The sequence below is a fragment of the Pangasianodon hypophthalmus genome, chromosome 4 (genome assembly GCF_027358585.1).
Source record: "Pangasianodon hypophthalmus isolate fPanHyp1 chromosome 4, fPanHyp1.pri, whole genome shotgun sequence".
NCBI lineage: Eukaryota > Metazoa > Chordata > Actinopteri > Siluriformes > Pangasiidae > Pangasianodon > Pangasianodon hypophthalmus.
The window spans coordinates 15569333-15584725 of NC_069713.1; the positions used below are offsets into that span (position 1 = coordinate 15569333).

A 15393-nucleotide genomic window follows, 5' to 3' on the forward strand; every position below is an offset into this window, starting at 1 on the left:
ACTAATGTATTCTAGTGAGTCATTTAACTTTTCATTATATTGTAGCAGTGTGCATGGAACTGGTTTTTAATCCCATTCACACCCACTCCTACAGAAGGTTTGACCAATCTCACCCATTTCGGCATTTATTAATTTTGTTTGTACCCTCCCACAATATATTCTAATGAATTTAATTCAGTTGAATTTCCCAAAATATAAACAAATATAATAAATCTAATATAGGTTACAATTCATTGTACACGATACAACAATCAAATATAGCAATTTATCAAGCAAAGGCTAGTAATGGTTGTAGAAAATAATGTCGATAAAATACTATTGGGAATAGAATAATATAAGCTTTTTGTAAGCAAAAGTCAGTGTTCATTTAGGTACCGCTGGAGTACATTTAGTGCGCCTCTCATTGCATGCCTTCGCCTTGTTTGTGCGTGATGTGTTACGTTTACAGCCAACTCACAGCGACAATTCCATACATGTTCACAGCAGGTTTTTCCTGATAAACTTAGCTGTCTCCTGTAAACCTGCCTTCGTAATTCATTGTTAATTAATTAAATACTGCACTTGAGGCGAGGTTGCAAGCTGTCATTCTCCACCTCCAACCAGTAAAAAACACAGAAAACGCCCCCCAACTTGAAATTTCAACTCATCAACTTGGGGTAGACTTTTCAACTACCAGTTCTTTCACTGTTTACGGAGTGACATAGCTAGCTACTGTAGCTTCTTGCTGACTTCCTAACTCTACTCGTTGTTGTTACTGTGCTGCAATTTCAGTCCAAAATGTTGCATGAATGTTTCAAGTTCACTACAGTAGAACAGAATCAATAGCCACTCAGGCCTGTAACTGTAAAAGTGCAGTTAATATAGATTTTTATTAACTTTATATCGTATGTTCTGACAGAGCAAAGGAAAGACGCACTTTCTTAGTGACGTCCATGTGTTGTTTTTTTTTTTTACTGTGCCTGTCGAACATGCCGAGGTGAGAAACGATGTCATTACAAGCTGCATATTACCACTTACGAGCCAGCACAAACACAGCGTAAGTATGGGAAACGTCCCATTTGTTCTCACACATCTCTGTGGGTCAAAGGATGCCCTGCCTCACAGTTGCCTGTATCCTGAATCTTTGATCTGAGGGACATTTCAAGGCCTTACACACTAAACCTGAGGGACTCACATTGCTGAGTCCCCTGTGCAATGAATAATAAATATACCAGCCTCAGTCTTATATTCCATAGCTGTAAATATCATGCAATCATATCTTAAATTAAACATTTTTGTCTTTAATTTTGACAGTTAATATTAATTAGACGTGGTTTCATCACTGATTTTTCTGTCGCCAACAAGTTTTTTGGTTCCAAATTACCATTTAATGTTGTACGCAATTTATCCAGCATTGGAGCAAAATTTCAAAATCTTACATACAGCTGCTTTAAACAACCAGAAAAATGAAAGTTGACTCACAGGCTAATCCTGCTGAGATAAAATGGTTGTAGAATAAAATCCAGCTTCAAGGAATTTGTCATCTGATAGTCATTTGCACATAACAACACATGTATGAGATATAAAACCCAGCTGGTGTCATATTAAACATTTATACCAAACTTGGCTTTTGTTGTGCATTGCTGTGTGAGGGGTGTAATTTACAGGAAGTTGTTAGGGCTGGTGTGCTGCAGGTGGAGCTGGCATGGGCTGTAAGCATTCTGCTGGTCTAAGCTGTTTTACTCAGCAGGCTTGGCTGGCTGGGAGGATCTGTGCTACCTTTCATGTTTTGACAACGATCTGCTTTAGGAAGTATTCTCAAACTAGCCTCGTGTGTGAAGTGTGACATAAATATGTATACATAACATCAGCAAAACAGTAACCATGTCTAAATAGTCGTTGTAGCATCTCAGGCACACAGAAGCAGAAATTTCAGTGCCTCTCATACATATACATGAACACATGTTGATCTCCAGTAAAACGACAATCCCAGCGTATTAAGCTTTTCGACAGCATGAAACGTTGCATCACTATGAGGCACTAGATATCATGATCACCATATTAAAATCATTGGCCTTACCTCTCCAGCCTTGCAGTGGTGTCTCCGGACAAAAAGACGTTCTCATATCATTTCTCTTACTGCCAGTCTCCACTGTTTCCACTGAGCCCTAAAAAGTCGGGACTACTCGATTTCCAACCTGTACTTGGTTTAAGTTGTTTTTCACGTTGCTTCAAGGTCGCAGCTAAGTGCTTATTGTGTGGCACACTTTTCGCTTCCCTGTGCCACACCAGACACGCAGTAGTACACGTTCCTGAGCGTCCCACTGCAAGCTGATCACATACGCGATTCCCATTGGCTGCCTGCGCTCCCAAATCCAGCCTATTCACGCCAAGGTGGGCGCTGATTGGCTGGTGGAGGAGGAGCCTGCCGCACGGGTCCCAGCTGTCACGTTGCAGTATGCCTGCTCCAAAGCAGACGTAACCGGCGCGATGTTTGAGGCTGGCTAGTGGCCGATGTAAACCTAATATACGCGTATAACATAAGAACTGCGCCTATATACCGAGTCACAAAGAGCCACAACACGTTTCTTAAAATCCCAACGTGTTGTGTATCATTAATGCTTTCTTTCTGAAACAGGAATAGCCATTCTAAAGGTGGAATGTCGCTCACGTATGATGTTATCATAATATATAGTGGTGAACCTCAGCTAATGTTGATGCTATTTAAAGTGATATGAATACTAAAGAATTTATCCAGCTTTCGCATAACTATTTAAATTAACACAGTCATTTACATAGGTTGAAATGTCACATTTCGACATTTCCAACCCGACAACCGCTTTTTGCTACTCCTGTTTGACTTCTTAAATCTGTGTTATCGAAATATTACGGTAAGTTTTCAATCGCCTGTGCATCCACAGTTCCTCGTGCCTCAGTGGGACGTAGATGGTGACGTCACAGACTCGGCCAAAAACACACCAAGTCACGCGGACGGCGGAGTGCAGAGATGAGCATGCGCATTGGTGAACTCGATGAACTCCTCTATCTGTCTAAACGGTTCATGCACTTTATTTATGATATAATAATGATAATAATGAAATAAATATGATTTAATTTAGAGCTTATAATCATACAGTACATAGTCTTATTACAGTGAGCCATGGCACGTTATTAATTTGATAGTAAAGTGTAAGCTCGAGTCTGAACGTTTGAAAATATCTTATTAACGTTACAACACTGCCATCTGCTGGTCTGATAGTGCAACTTCATCTTTTTTGTAATAAAACAGGGTAATAGGTCTGTGGTAATGTGTTTTTAATTTGATTTAATTAAAATTAAATCATATAAATTTAAATTAAAAAATCATAAATTTAATTTGTTATAACTAATATTTGTTAATAACAGTTCTTCTCTTTCCTGTAATGCTTTGGAAATACTGTACATGTATATGGTTATGCCACTAAAGCTTGTTGAATTGAATTGAATTGAATTGAAATTTGATCAGTACTTTTATTTCTCTCACAGCAACGCAAACCCATATTCAGATATCCTTCTTACAAACCTGTTGTATCTATTTCTGTAATGCTCAATGACTCTCCAACTGAGAATTAACAGAATAAACTTAATCTTTCAGATCTAGAGCTCATATCTAAACATACTTACACTTTATACTTTATGTGTTCCCCTTAACCTCAAGTAATGTAGGGCCATTACATTGTAATGTGTGTTTCTGCACATCTCCTCTCACTCCTGTCCACAGCTGGACCTTTTCTCAGCAGCTCTGCGGCAAGCTCTGGCCTGCCGATGCGAATCAGACAGTGGGCAAGCAAAGGACATTTTGGTGTGAGGGAAGGCAGGGCTTGTCTCCATGTGGTCAGGATGTGGAAAATCTGCAGCGCGAGGCTGTTTGGAGCTCGGAGTCGGGCCAGCTGGACAGATGAACGGCGCAGGCGAAGGCACATGACCAGCAGGGAAGCATCTTCTTCGGACAGCTCGCAACAAAGCCAGGCTAGCAGCTCATCACAGAGTGGGTCTGGCAGAAGAAGAGGATAAAGGTGAATAAAAATTCGTAGAGAGGGTGGATTTGAATATTCCTTCTTACCTGTCTGATCATGCTGCAAGAATTTTGCACTGATTGGTCGAGATAGAGTTTTCACAGTCTGAAAAATAAGACAATAACAAATCCTTGTTATAACATGTTCTTTGGGATCCCTTTGAGCTAGAGTAAAATTGTCCTGGTATCCTACAATTGGGTCAAGGAAAGCAGTAGAAGCAGCACACCAGATTAGATCAAATAAATCACAAGAGTTTTCGATATGGCTTTATGGAAGTAAAAATGATTTAAACATGTTATAAGCGTTACAATTTTATCTGAACCTAAGCTTGTTTGTATTATTTCACCTTTGGAAGAGTGAGTGACAGCTTACAGCCCGGTTGTCCTAAGCAATAGTCTTCTGATATAACTGCTTTGTCTTCCCTCCATACCAGCTGATCTTTAGGGATTTGGAAAAGTAAAGCCGTGCCTTTGTAATAAGGTGAGCTGTAGTTTCCAAACGGGTCCAGTTCTTTCAGCTGCAGACAGAGCCAATTCCTCCTCTGATTGTGGAATGTGAGTGTGTGAGGCTCTGTGCACTGGTCACCTGCACAAACAAGTACATGTTCACGCAAATCCAAACAAGAACCTAAACTGTACTGTATATGCACTTCACACTAATGTTACATTACCATGAGGGGCTTGGAAAATGCTGTCACTGAGTATGTTTACATGTTCAAAATAATCGGATAACCACAAAAAAATCAACAATATTTAATCGGCAATATTTAATCGCCAATAATTAATCGGTAATCACTGATATGTTAAAACCTTCTGTGAAGAGATATTTATTTAGCATTTTTAAAAGAAGCATCAAGTGTCAGGGCTTTGTACCAGTCAGAGGTAAAGCTTTAACTTTAAGTTTTCTGACACTGGAAATTCTTCAGGACAGAGGGTCCTGTGGTTTCTCTCTAACATGACAAGCTACATTTTTTCAAGAGAGAGAAAATGCTAAATAAACAGAGACTTGTGAGATAACACCTGTTTATAGCTGTATTATGTAATAGTTAACAGGAACTAACTTGTTTCATGGATGTTCCACAACATTAAACATAACTATATATAGGTATAAAAGGTATGATATGTCAATCTTTAACAAATAAAAAATTGTTGCCAAATTGTTGTGCTATAAAACATTTTGGGGCATTCTGTTATTATAAAAATAATCAAATTTGGGGTGGTAACAGCACTACACTTCATATCAGGCCGTATATGATTGTTTATCTATAACAGCGAGTCCTGTCATGTTTTATTTCGTACTTATTAGACATTTTTTGTGAGAGTAGTGGTGTAATTCAGTATTTTAACCAGAACAATGAGGGACGTTTTGGGAAAGCTGATTGTCGAGGACATAACATTTCCATAATGTGAGCACAGTCTGCACTCTACCATACAGCTCCAATGCAACCCCTTTGATTATACGTGACTCTTTAGGTACCTGTGCTGGTAATATTGCCGCTGAACTTTAGCAGCAGCTGCTCTCCCTCCCTCAACAATATCTCAGCAGATTGCTCTGGAGATCCACAGTAAGCCTGAGCATGGAGCTCAGCCAGTCCCCAGCTCAGGTCTCTACTGGGCAGGATAGCCAGAACCACACTGCTGGGGTCCTTCTGACTTTTGTGGATGGCTATGGATACTGTACAGGTCCTCACTGACTCCTGCAGCTCCTCAGCAAAGAGCATCAAGCAAGAAGGTTTTACTGAAGAGAGCAGACGAAGTACTATCAGCCTAGAGAAAAGACGATGAATCCATCAGCACAAATGTAAACCAGAAACAGAGAACCTCTCAGTGAACTGTAAATATATTTCCCCATAACACTCAGTAGGTACCTCTCATAGTTCTGCAAGACCTCAAAAGAAACAAGGTCATTCTGCAAGTTCCTCACAGTGACTTTATCCAGAACATTCCAGTGCTCATCTTTCCAGCCCAGGACAACCAGCTGCTCTTTAGTCAGCTTTCTGGATGCCTTCACTGATGCACTTAAAACCCTGATTTGGAAAGAAAGTACACACACATAAATACAGAACTGTAGGGTTTATAAAAAATACAGTGATAACTATAAAATAAATCATATTTATAAAAGATTCCTTATGCTGTTATCATCTAAGAAATTTCAATATGTTTAAGTTGTAAATAATTTCCACCTTCTTATTCCACTTTATGTTATATATAGTAAAATATTGCTTTGCAGTCAAACAAAGGAAAAGGTTTCTACCTGACCCGGTGGGATGAGATGGTTTCAGGCATGAGAGTTGTGCTATCAGAGTAAGTGCAGCTCTTCTCCTCTCCTGTTTTTTTAGGTTTAGGAGGACAGGGCAGTGTTAGGGTCAAAGGTCGTAGAGGGCTCACAGTTAACGGGTGATTCAGATACAGTAGAGGGCTAGTGGTGAGGATGGAGTGGCAGGAATCATTTCTGCACTTCAATGAAGACAAGAGCATAGCATCTACAGGCTGCACCTGAGGAGTAAAAAGGGACAAAATAGGGTTTTAAAAAATTGATATATTATTAGAAACAATGAACAGTTGATGTTGTCATTCTACACAGAGCAATGTGAAACCAATAAGCTGCCATACAGGTATTCCCAAACTGTGCTCTATGATGAATGATTATCTATGGACAGAATATAATGATAACGCTAATAATTTACATGTCATGTGTATTTCATTGCTTTACATGATACAAGTACAACTGCCTTTAACTTGTGCATTTATTGTCTAGTGTTGCTTAAGCTAAGTTGGATGACTAGCTGGGTTATCTAGTCAATATTCTCTCCAAACATCAGCCAGCTACATTAGTGCTAGCATAATCTATTTGTTTAAATTCAGGTAAGCGAGTAAGGCAACTAGGTTGCACTGGGAAAAAGACAATACCCTTCGGTTATGTTGCGGGTCAAATTGACCCATTTTAAAGTTAAAAAATCTAAAAATAATAGTTAAAAGTATTTTTTTCAGTACGAAACTTCTTCTGCTTAGCTTAATAAGTGTAATCTACATATAAAATGAAAATGGTTCATTTCACATATTTACACACACACACACACACACACACACACCCACACCCCCTCCCTATTCTGTTGACCTCATCTGTAAAGTGCGAGAATGCAGGTGTCGTTATGACTTTTGACGGGAACCTTTTCTGTTCCCGTGGGCAAACTCCACCCACACTGGACACTCAGCGGGGGAGGGGCAAAACATATAAAGCTTCTCTGCAAGGGAGTCCTACCAACATTACACGCTGCAGCAACATATGATATACTCTCTGTCAGAGCTTTACAAAATGAGCAGCAGAAGTAAACAGATGACAGACCTCTGAAACCCATCCTTGATCATGACAGTGAAATAGAGGAGGATGTGTCTGAAGATGAAGACCATCTTGAGGTCAATTCTGAATCTGATGATTCTGATTATGAACCAAATGAGGAAACTGCTATTCTAATTCCTCCAAGCAAGACATTCACATCAAAAAATGGTGAAATACAGTCTTCATTCCCAAATACACATCAGGCAAAACTGTCTGCAGAAAACATAATAAAGACAGTGCCAGGGCCCACTAGGATGGCAGTGACTCATGTGACAGACATCAAGTCAGCTTTTGAGCTGGTCATGCCCAGCTCAATACAGAAAATCATTCTTGAAATGACTAATTTAGAAGGAAGGCATGTTTTCAGTGAGAAGTGGAAGGAGCTGCATAATATGCATTTACATGCATATTTGGGGGTCCTCATCCTGGCTGGGGTCTATAAGTCAAATGATGACTCAACAGCCAGTCTGTGGGATGCAGAGACAGGCAGGGCTATATTTCGTGCCACAATGTCTCTGGAGACTTTTCATATTTTCTCCAGAGTAATCCGATTTGATAATCGAGAGACAAGGGCTGTCAGACGGGAGAGAGACAAGCTGGCAGCTATTAGGACAGTGTGGGACAAGTGGGTAGAGCAACTTCCACTACTCTATAACCCAGGCTCTAATGTCACAGTGGATGAAAGGCTAGTGGCATTCAGAGGATGCTGCCCATTTAGGCAATATATGCCTTCCAAACCAGCTAAATACGGCATAAAAATCTGGGCAGCATGTGATGCAAAAACCAGCTATGCATTGAACATGCAGGTTTACCCTGGAAAGCCGGTTGGAGGAGCCCAAGAGAAGAATCAGGGTACGAGGGTCGTGCTTGATATGGCACATGGTCTCAGGGGGCACAACATAACCTGTGACAATTTTTTCACAAGCTACAACTTGGGTCAGGAGCTTCTAAAGAGAAAGCTCACGATGGTCGGAACGGTCCGAAAAAACAGGGCTGAACTCCCTGTTGAGCTGCTGGTAACCAAGAACAGGGCCCCTCAGTCTTCCATGTTTGCCTTCACAGACACGACAGCCCTAGTGTCTTACTGCCCTAAAAAGGGGAAAAATGTTGTGCTCATGAGCACTTTGCACAAAAATGCTGAAATCAGCACACGAGAGGACCAGAAACCAAGTATGATTCTAGACTACAATGCCACCAAAGGAGGGGGTGGACAACTTGGACAAAGTCACATGTTCCTACAGCACCAAGCGAATGACTGCGCGCTGGCTGCTGGTCAACTTTTACAACATGATTGATGTATCAGCCTACAACGCATTCGTCATTTGGACGGAGATCTTTCCTGAGTGAAATGTGTTAAAGCTGTACAAGAGGCGCATCTTCCTCGAGGAGCTGGGGAAGGCACTTGTGGTACCGCATATACAACGGAGGCAGCACATACCAAGGACCCCAGCCGCTGCAGCTACAGAGAGGGAGATCCAAGAGAGGACTTCACCTAGTGCACCAGTATATGAGGTAAGTAAGTGTGTGTGTGTGTGTGCGCGCATGTGTGCGTGCGTGCTTGTCTGTGTGAGAGCATGTTGTGTGTGTCTTGGGATCAGCAAAAAAAGAGTAATCATCGTCCTCTTATTTCTAGGTTGCTGCTGGGGGAAAAAGGAATAGGAAGAGGTGCCAGGTCTGCAAGCCATCTGATGATGTCAAGATGAGCATGACCTGTGTGAAATGTGCAAAATTCATTTGCACAAAGCACACTGTGATGACATGTTCCTCATGTGCTGTATAGATGCACACACATGCACCTTGTTCATTTCCACCTATTCATTTTTGTGTATTTCTGGTTCTAAACATTGCGTAGTGTTTACTATCACAATGTGATGACATGTCACTTGTGTGCTGTGGAGACTCACAGACACATACATACTTGTTCATATTGCTAATCTTATTTTGTTGTTTTGTTATTTTGTTCATTTCTGGTTCAAAAACAGTGCTTAAATAAAGGTTACTTTCAATACAAATCCTCATGACTCATCTGTCTTGATTTTAATTCAGCGGGTCAATTTGACCCTGAACAGAAGAGGTGTCTCGTGTTAATTTATCTACATCACTCCATAAAAAGAACTCTCAAAATGTAAAATAAAATTTTAAAAAATCAATGTCATGTAAAACTATTGTATTTTATATGTGAGTCTTTCCAATGTACATTAAAAAAAAATTTTAACATGCATTTTTTATGAAAAACGCGTGAATTATCCTCATTAAACCATGATCTGTGAAAGGTAAAGAACACCATTGCACTAAATATTGATTGAAATGGTTAGTAATGGAGTTAATAATGAGATATAAATAATGTTTATTGAGATTTTTTGGTTTGTGACACCTTTGAATATTTAAACATGCCCCGGGTCAAACTGACCCAGGAACATCATTGCCGGAGGGTTAAGAAACTGAGAAACTAACATAACCGGAGGGTTAAGAAACTAAAAATTTGTGACGTTTGATATGATTTATGGACTTAGCACAGTTTTCTCGAAAAGTGGAAGAAATGAAAAATACCTTTGGTTCTTACGTATATAAAAAGAAGACCTAATAAAATTAATAATAATAATAATAATGGTAATAGTAGTTGAAAATGAATATAGGTCTATGGAGCAATGTTGTCATTAATGCTGGTGAATGAGTGTGTGAATGTGTGTGTGTGTGGTTCCCTGCTGTAGACTGGCGTCCCACCCATAGTGTATTTTTGTCTCACACCCAGTGTTTCTGGGATAGGCTTCCGATCCACCACAACCAGGATAAAATGCTTACTGATGATGAATGAATGGATGAATGAATTACGCTCTATTGGCGATCTAGGTCTCTAATACACTATACTGCCAAAAGTATTGGGACACCCCTCCAAATCATTGAATTCAGGTGTTCCAGTCACTTCCAGATAGAACCGATAGAACACCTTTGGGATGAATTAGAGCGGAGACTGCGAGCCAGGCCTTCTCGTCCAACATCAGTGCCTGATCTCACAAATGCGCTTCTAGAAGAATGGTCAAAAATTCCCATAAACACACTCCTCAACCCTGTGGAAAGCCTTCCCAGAAGAATTGAAGCTGTTATAGCTGCAAAGGGTGGGCCAACTCCATATTAAACCCTATGGATTAAGAATGGGATGTCATTAAAGTTCATGTGCATGTAAAGGCAGATGTCCCAAAACTTTTGGCAATATAGTGTATATACAGTATGCATGAATGTATAAATGAATGAATCTATCTCTATGAATGACAGATCTATAGATCTATGATTAAATGAGAAATTTAAATGGTCTGGAAATAGATTAGCCCATGACTATGATAGTACCATTGCTTGGGCAACCACCGGTGTGCTGAAAGATCCAGGTGGATAGTCTAGGCATATCCTGGAGTCCACCCTCAGTTTGAGACACAGACCTCTTTTTGGGATTGTGAATGTCTCCCTCTGCAAACGGGATAAGACTGCGAATACTCCAAGAGTGTACACCCTCACCACTGCGAACGTACCCTGAGAGAAAACATAGCCCTAATGTTAAACACACAAAGCACATCCACTGATGTAAATCAATGTTGATGGCATGTATTTAATTAATTGAACAATGCAATTTGCTATCACAGACCCTGCGGCCTCCATAGATGCCCTCAGTGGCTAGCGGAGTGACATAACTGATCCTCTGCTCTTGGTCCACCACTTTCACCACAGCCTCACGGTAATTCAGGCGGTAACAAGCTTGAAAAGGTACAGCTACAGTAAGTGGGAAGGGACACTTCATGTTGCTGAGGTTTTCAAGTCTGAGCACGCTGCTGACCAGCTCCTCTGACCCGGACACCATGAGAGAGCTGAGGCCGTCCACTGATTTACATGTGATGACCTTTGTGACTTCCAGGGGGGCAGTTATATAGCACAGAACTTTGGAGGAAGATCTTGCTGAATCTGTTAAACTGTAAGGAAAAATGGGTTTGGATTAATTCTAAGTGTTGTACTTCAGAACATGTATTTAAAATGCTGCATGTGCAAATGATCATATCTACCAAGAAAAATATAAAAACATAAATGAATGAAATGAAAGTCATCCTGTGTAGTCTGCTAAGCACACTGCACATTAGATGTAAAGACTATGAAATGGGGTGTTTTTCTATTGTTATAGTAGACATTTTATTATGTTAACTACCATATAGGTGCACTTTGTAGGTATACAGTTACTGACTATAGCAGTGTACAGATTAATGCATGGGTTAGGTGGGGCTGAAGACCCAGCACCTGAACTTGCAAGGGGTCCACTGCTTGGCTGGGGAAGGTGGAGGGAGTGAAATTAATTTGGCAAGTGATCAAGTGACTATTCAGTTGTCATTGAGGAAATTGCCTGAGTGAGTGGTGCAGGGGTGCAGTGTGTAGTATTGCTGCCTCACAGCTCTGGGGACCTCAGTTTGATCCTGAGCCTGGGGTAGTCTCTGTGTGGAGCTTCACATGTTCTCCCAGTGTTTGTGTAGCTTTCCTCCAAGTTCTCTGCTTTGCTCCCACCTAGCTCCCAAAACATGCTAGTAGGTGGACTGGCTACTCTAAATTGCATGTGCATGTTGCCCATTTCTGGACTTCCATCTGAGAAACATCACACTCTCTCACTTTGCAAATGATGTTTCCAGGATAGCCTATGGATCCACCACAACCCTGACTAGAATAAACTGCCTGATGATTTTATTTCTTGATCCACTGGAAATATTGCTTTTCAAATTGCGTAAGGACATAGACATTTTAGATGTTTTTCCAAATGTGGATTAATGCTGCTTTTAGGTGCTCATTGGAAGATCGTATATACCAGAAGGTGGACTAATAACTTCACTCCTACAAAACAGAGATACTCATCCTGCTTTTTCTTTGAGTTATTAAAAACAAATACAAGCACCTCTTGCAACTGAAATGCGTATATATATATATATATTTTTTTTCACATTTACCATTTTTATTACCATTTCCTATGTGTGAACATAACCTAACAAAATACTTATTTCTTTCTACATTTTATTAGACACTTATTTAGAAACAACTCCGAAAAAAGATTATTGAAAATTTTTATCTTTAAAATGTACAGTCAAGACATTTACTGCTGGGGAAATGAAAACTAGTCATCCAGAATCCCAAGCTTCTACACTTACACTTGCTCTTACACCTGCTCGTATACATCTACTCTGTGCACTTTGCTCCTCTAGCACTCAATTAAAAATCTTTTATGTAGCACTACTTGTATTGTTCTCTGCTTGATGTATCGATTTGCTTGTATTTCCTCATTTATAAGTCGCTTCGGATAAAAGCATCTGCTAAATGAATAAATGTAAATGTGAATGTACTGGGTGTTCAAATTGGAAAATTGGAATTATTGCTGTGCCACTAAGTCTGTTTAGTATGAGCTCATATTTGTGCTTAATGCACTGATGTTGTAATTACAGTGTGTTGTAGCCTAGAATTTGAGACTAGAGACAGAGACAGGTACAGGTACAGTCGAGGTAGACGTGTCTGAATTTGCTAAATTATTAAACCACGGAAAATGTATAGAAATCTCTCGAGCTGATGTTTCCAGCTTGGCACATTTGTACATTCAGGCAGGGAAAACACCAAAAGATACCTTACCCTACTGTAATACACTTGTGTGTACAGCTTATACGTTCATCCATAACCACTGTGCCGGCCTTCTCTGCCTTCTTGTGTCTTTCATCCTCCTGTACGGGTTCTTTCTTCATCTCTCCAACATCCTCTCCCAGACGTCCATGGCCATCATTTCTCGGGCCCTTCAGCACTTCACACAGAATGCTGTCCTCTTCAGGTCTTATAAGATCAATTGGGCTTTCATTAAACAGTTCATGTGGGCTAGTCTTTCTCCCAAATGCAGCATGGGTCTCTGCTTGGGTATTCGGGATGCTTTGAAAGACACATTTCTGAATGTCTGAAAGGGGTGAAACATTTGAGGTGTATTCTGGGTCAGTATTTTGAGGGCCACATTGCTCTTTAGAAAATATCTGTGGAAGGACTAGCCTGTCCTTTGAATGAATCATGAGATCATGAATCATGATCTCGTCCCTTGTTGTCTCGGCTTCTGTACTTTGCAGTTTTGCTCCAGAGATGATGGTGATCGCTCTGTCAAATTTACTTGTGATCGAAAACAGCATCTTCTCGATGCTGTGCACGTCTCCCAAAACACTTTGAATGAGATCACTGATATAGACCTGTTTGTGAAAATTACCTTCTCTGGAGGCTCCTGCAGGGAAATCGATCACAAAAATCTTTTATGTTGCCATGCCACTGAATATAAATAAACAAAATAAAAATGCATGCAAAAAGCCAAGAATGACTTGCTTTCCCCAACACAACTTACCCAGTTGTTTTGCTTGAGTATCTCTCTTTGGGAGCATGTGCTCATGATTTGCGTGCCTGTCTCGCTCCATAAGTGTGTGTACTGCTGTCCTTATTGCTTCTCTCAAGGAGCCTACTCTTTGTGTGTGTAGAACACTCCACTCCTTAAAAAGATGGAAAACTTTCTTAAGGGCCCTTGCTGAATCTCCTTGTCCAAGAGGATGCACAGAAGCTTGGGTGAACTCCGATCCAGGTGCCTCTGTGCTGCTAGTTTGCTCTGAATGTAATAGTTCTTGCAGTCTCTGGATCGTAGCTTGCAGCGAGTTCAAAATTTTGTCCTCAGGACATGATCCAAAATGAAGATTTGCCCCCAGCATTGTAGACCAGACAACTGATTCCTGTCAAAGTCTATTTTCAGAAGACCATTGCCCACAGAAATACCCCTGACTGCCTGTGATTCTGTTTTTTACCTTTCCCTTTTCTGTCTTTGTCTCTCCTCTCAGATCTGGCAGTATTTACAGTTTTGGTGTAGTAAAAACGGGTGGCCATGGCAATAAGAGGGTGTGCCTGAAGACAAAGAGGACCCTTAGCAACGGAGAACCCTAAAAAAGAGTAATGTGTGTGTCTAAGAATGTCCTCTGCTCTGACAGGCTGCACATTAGAGTCCTTTTAGCCTTCGTCAGACATTCACTCTTCCTTCTCTCTCTCTCTCTCTCTCTCTCTCTCACTCTATCTGTCTGTCTCTCTTTCTCTGTCTGCATCAACATTTTCATATACAAATACAAATGAAATCATTATAAACAGGCAGGAACATATATTTAATATATAGAATGAAAAATATATGTTTATGTTAACTTTATGCCTTCTCTCTCTCTCCCTCTCTCTCTCTCTCTCTCCCTGCGCTGATGCTCTCAGATGCTCTGTCCAAATGTACTGAACAAAATCACCCACAGCATCTGCAGCCTGAGAGCCAATTACTTTGGGAATGAGCTACCACAGAAATCTGTTAAAGCTCAACTGCAGATAATGGGGGAAATGTGTAGCCTCACATTTCATAAGCTGAGAGCTGTTCAGTGAATATTTCATAAGCACAGAGAAAATCAGCATGCTAACATTCCAACATGTGTAAATGCCTGTGTGCTTACAGAAAATGTGTTAGCTTATTATGTCATTTTACAGGGTGTGCCAAAAGAGAAATGACTGCCATGATTGTAACTGGGTGATTTAAAGCATGTTTCCATGCCTACACCTGTGTAGACAACACACACACACACACACACACACACACACAGTGTCAACATGATATCAATGCTATAGTTTTGACAGTTGTGTCTAAATCCTTCATCTAAGGTACTCTCGCACTGCAACAATCAATAGTGTGTGGTACAAAAAGTATAATTTTAAATCCTCTCCCTGCCATAATATAACACTGCTGAAGCTTTGCGCTTAATCAAGGCCTAAATAAGATATCAATATGTGGCCATTTTCCAAACCTGACAGGACAGATACAAAATGAATTTTGGCTGTGAAGAATTCAAGGAAAGCTTCCTCTTGTTATATGGCACGTTTACTTTTGTCCTAATTGAACAGCCAGCCTTATTTGTCTTAATTTATGGATTTCTTTTGAATTGCTTTGTTTCAAGTCATTAATTTGAAA

General features: G+C 40.3%; 2 protein-coding genes across 3 annotated transcripts in view; both read right to left on the reverse strand.

The window, feature by feature from the left end:
- Positions 1–2317, reverse strand: part of per1b (period circadian clock 1b) — a 32970-nt gene extending 30653 nt beyond the window's left edge. The window contains exon 1 of the mRNA XM_026935919.3: positions 2060–2317. The gene's annotated coding sequence lies outside the window, so the exon portion shown is untranslated. The remainder of the gene's footprint in view (positions 1–2059) is intronic.
- Positions 2318–3392: 1075 nt separating this feature from the next.
- dthd1 (death domain containing 1) lies at positions 3393–14213 on the reverse strand. Of its 2 annotated transcripts, XM_026936682.3 has the most exons (10): positions 13759–14213; positions 13017–13641; positions 11011–11332; positions 10719–10898; positions 6288–6529; positions 5902–6060; positions 5511–5800; positions 4381–4619; positions 4082–4139; positions 3393–4012 (listed from the first exon to the last, which is right to left on the reverse strand). In XM_026936682.3, exons 1-10 carry the CDS (start codon positions 14111–14113, stop codon positions 3690–3692), a joined length of 2793 nt encoding a protein of 930 aa, XP_026792483.3. In that variant the 5' UTR covers positions 14114–14213; the 3' UTR covers positions 3393–3689. The 2 variants fall into 2 exon arrangements, with proteins under 2 accessions (XP_026792483.3, XP_026792482.3); XM_026936681.3 differs by having other exon boundaries at positions 3393–4139.
- Positions 14214–15393: the final 1180 nt, after the last annotated feature.

Excerpts from the sequence above, each read along its gene's own strand:
- dthd1 (XM_026936681.3), bottom strand. The coding sequence starts at position 14,113 with ATGCTGGGGGCAAATCTTCATTTTGGATCATGTCCTGAGGACAAAATT. Across the intron at positions 11,333-13,016 it reads CACAAGTGTATTACAGTAGG|TTTAACAGATTCAGCAAGAT; the intron begins GTAAGGTATCTT and ends TTTTCCTTACAG. Across the intron at positions 6,061-6,287 it reads ATCTCATCCCACCGGGTCAG|GGTTTTAAGTGCATCAGTGA; the intron begins GTAGAAACCTTT and ends TTTCCAAATCAG.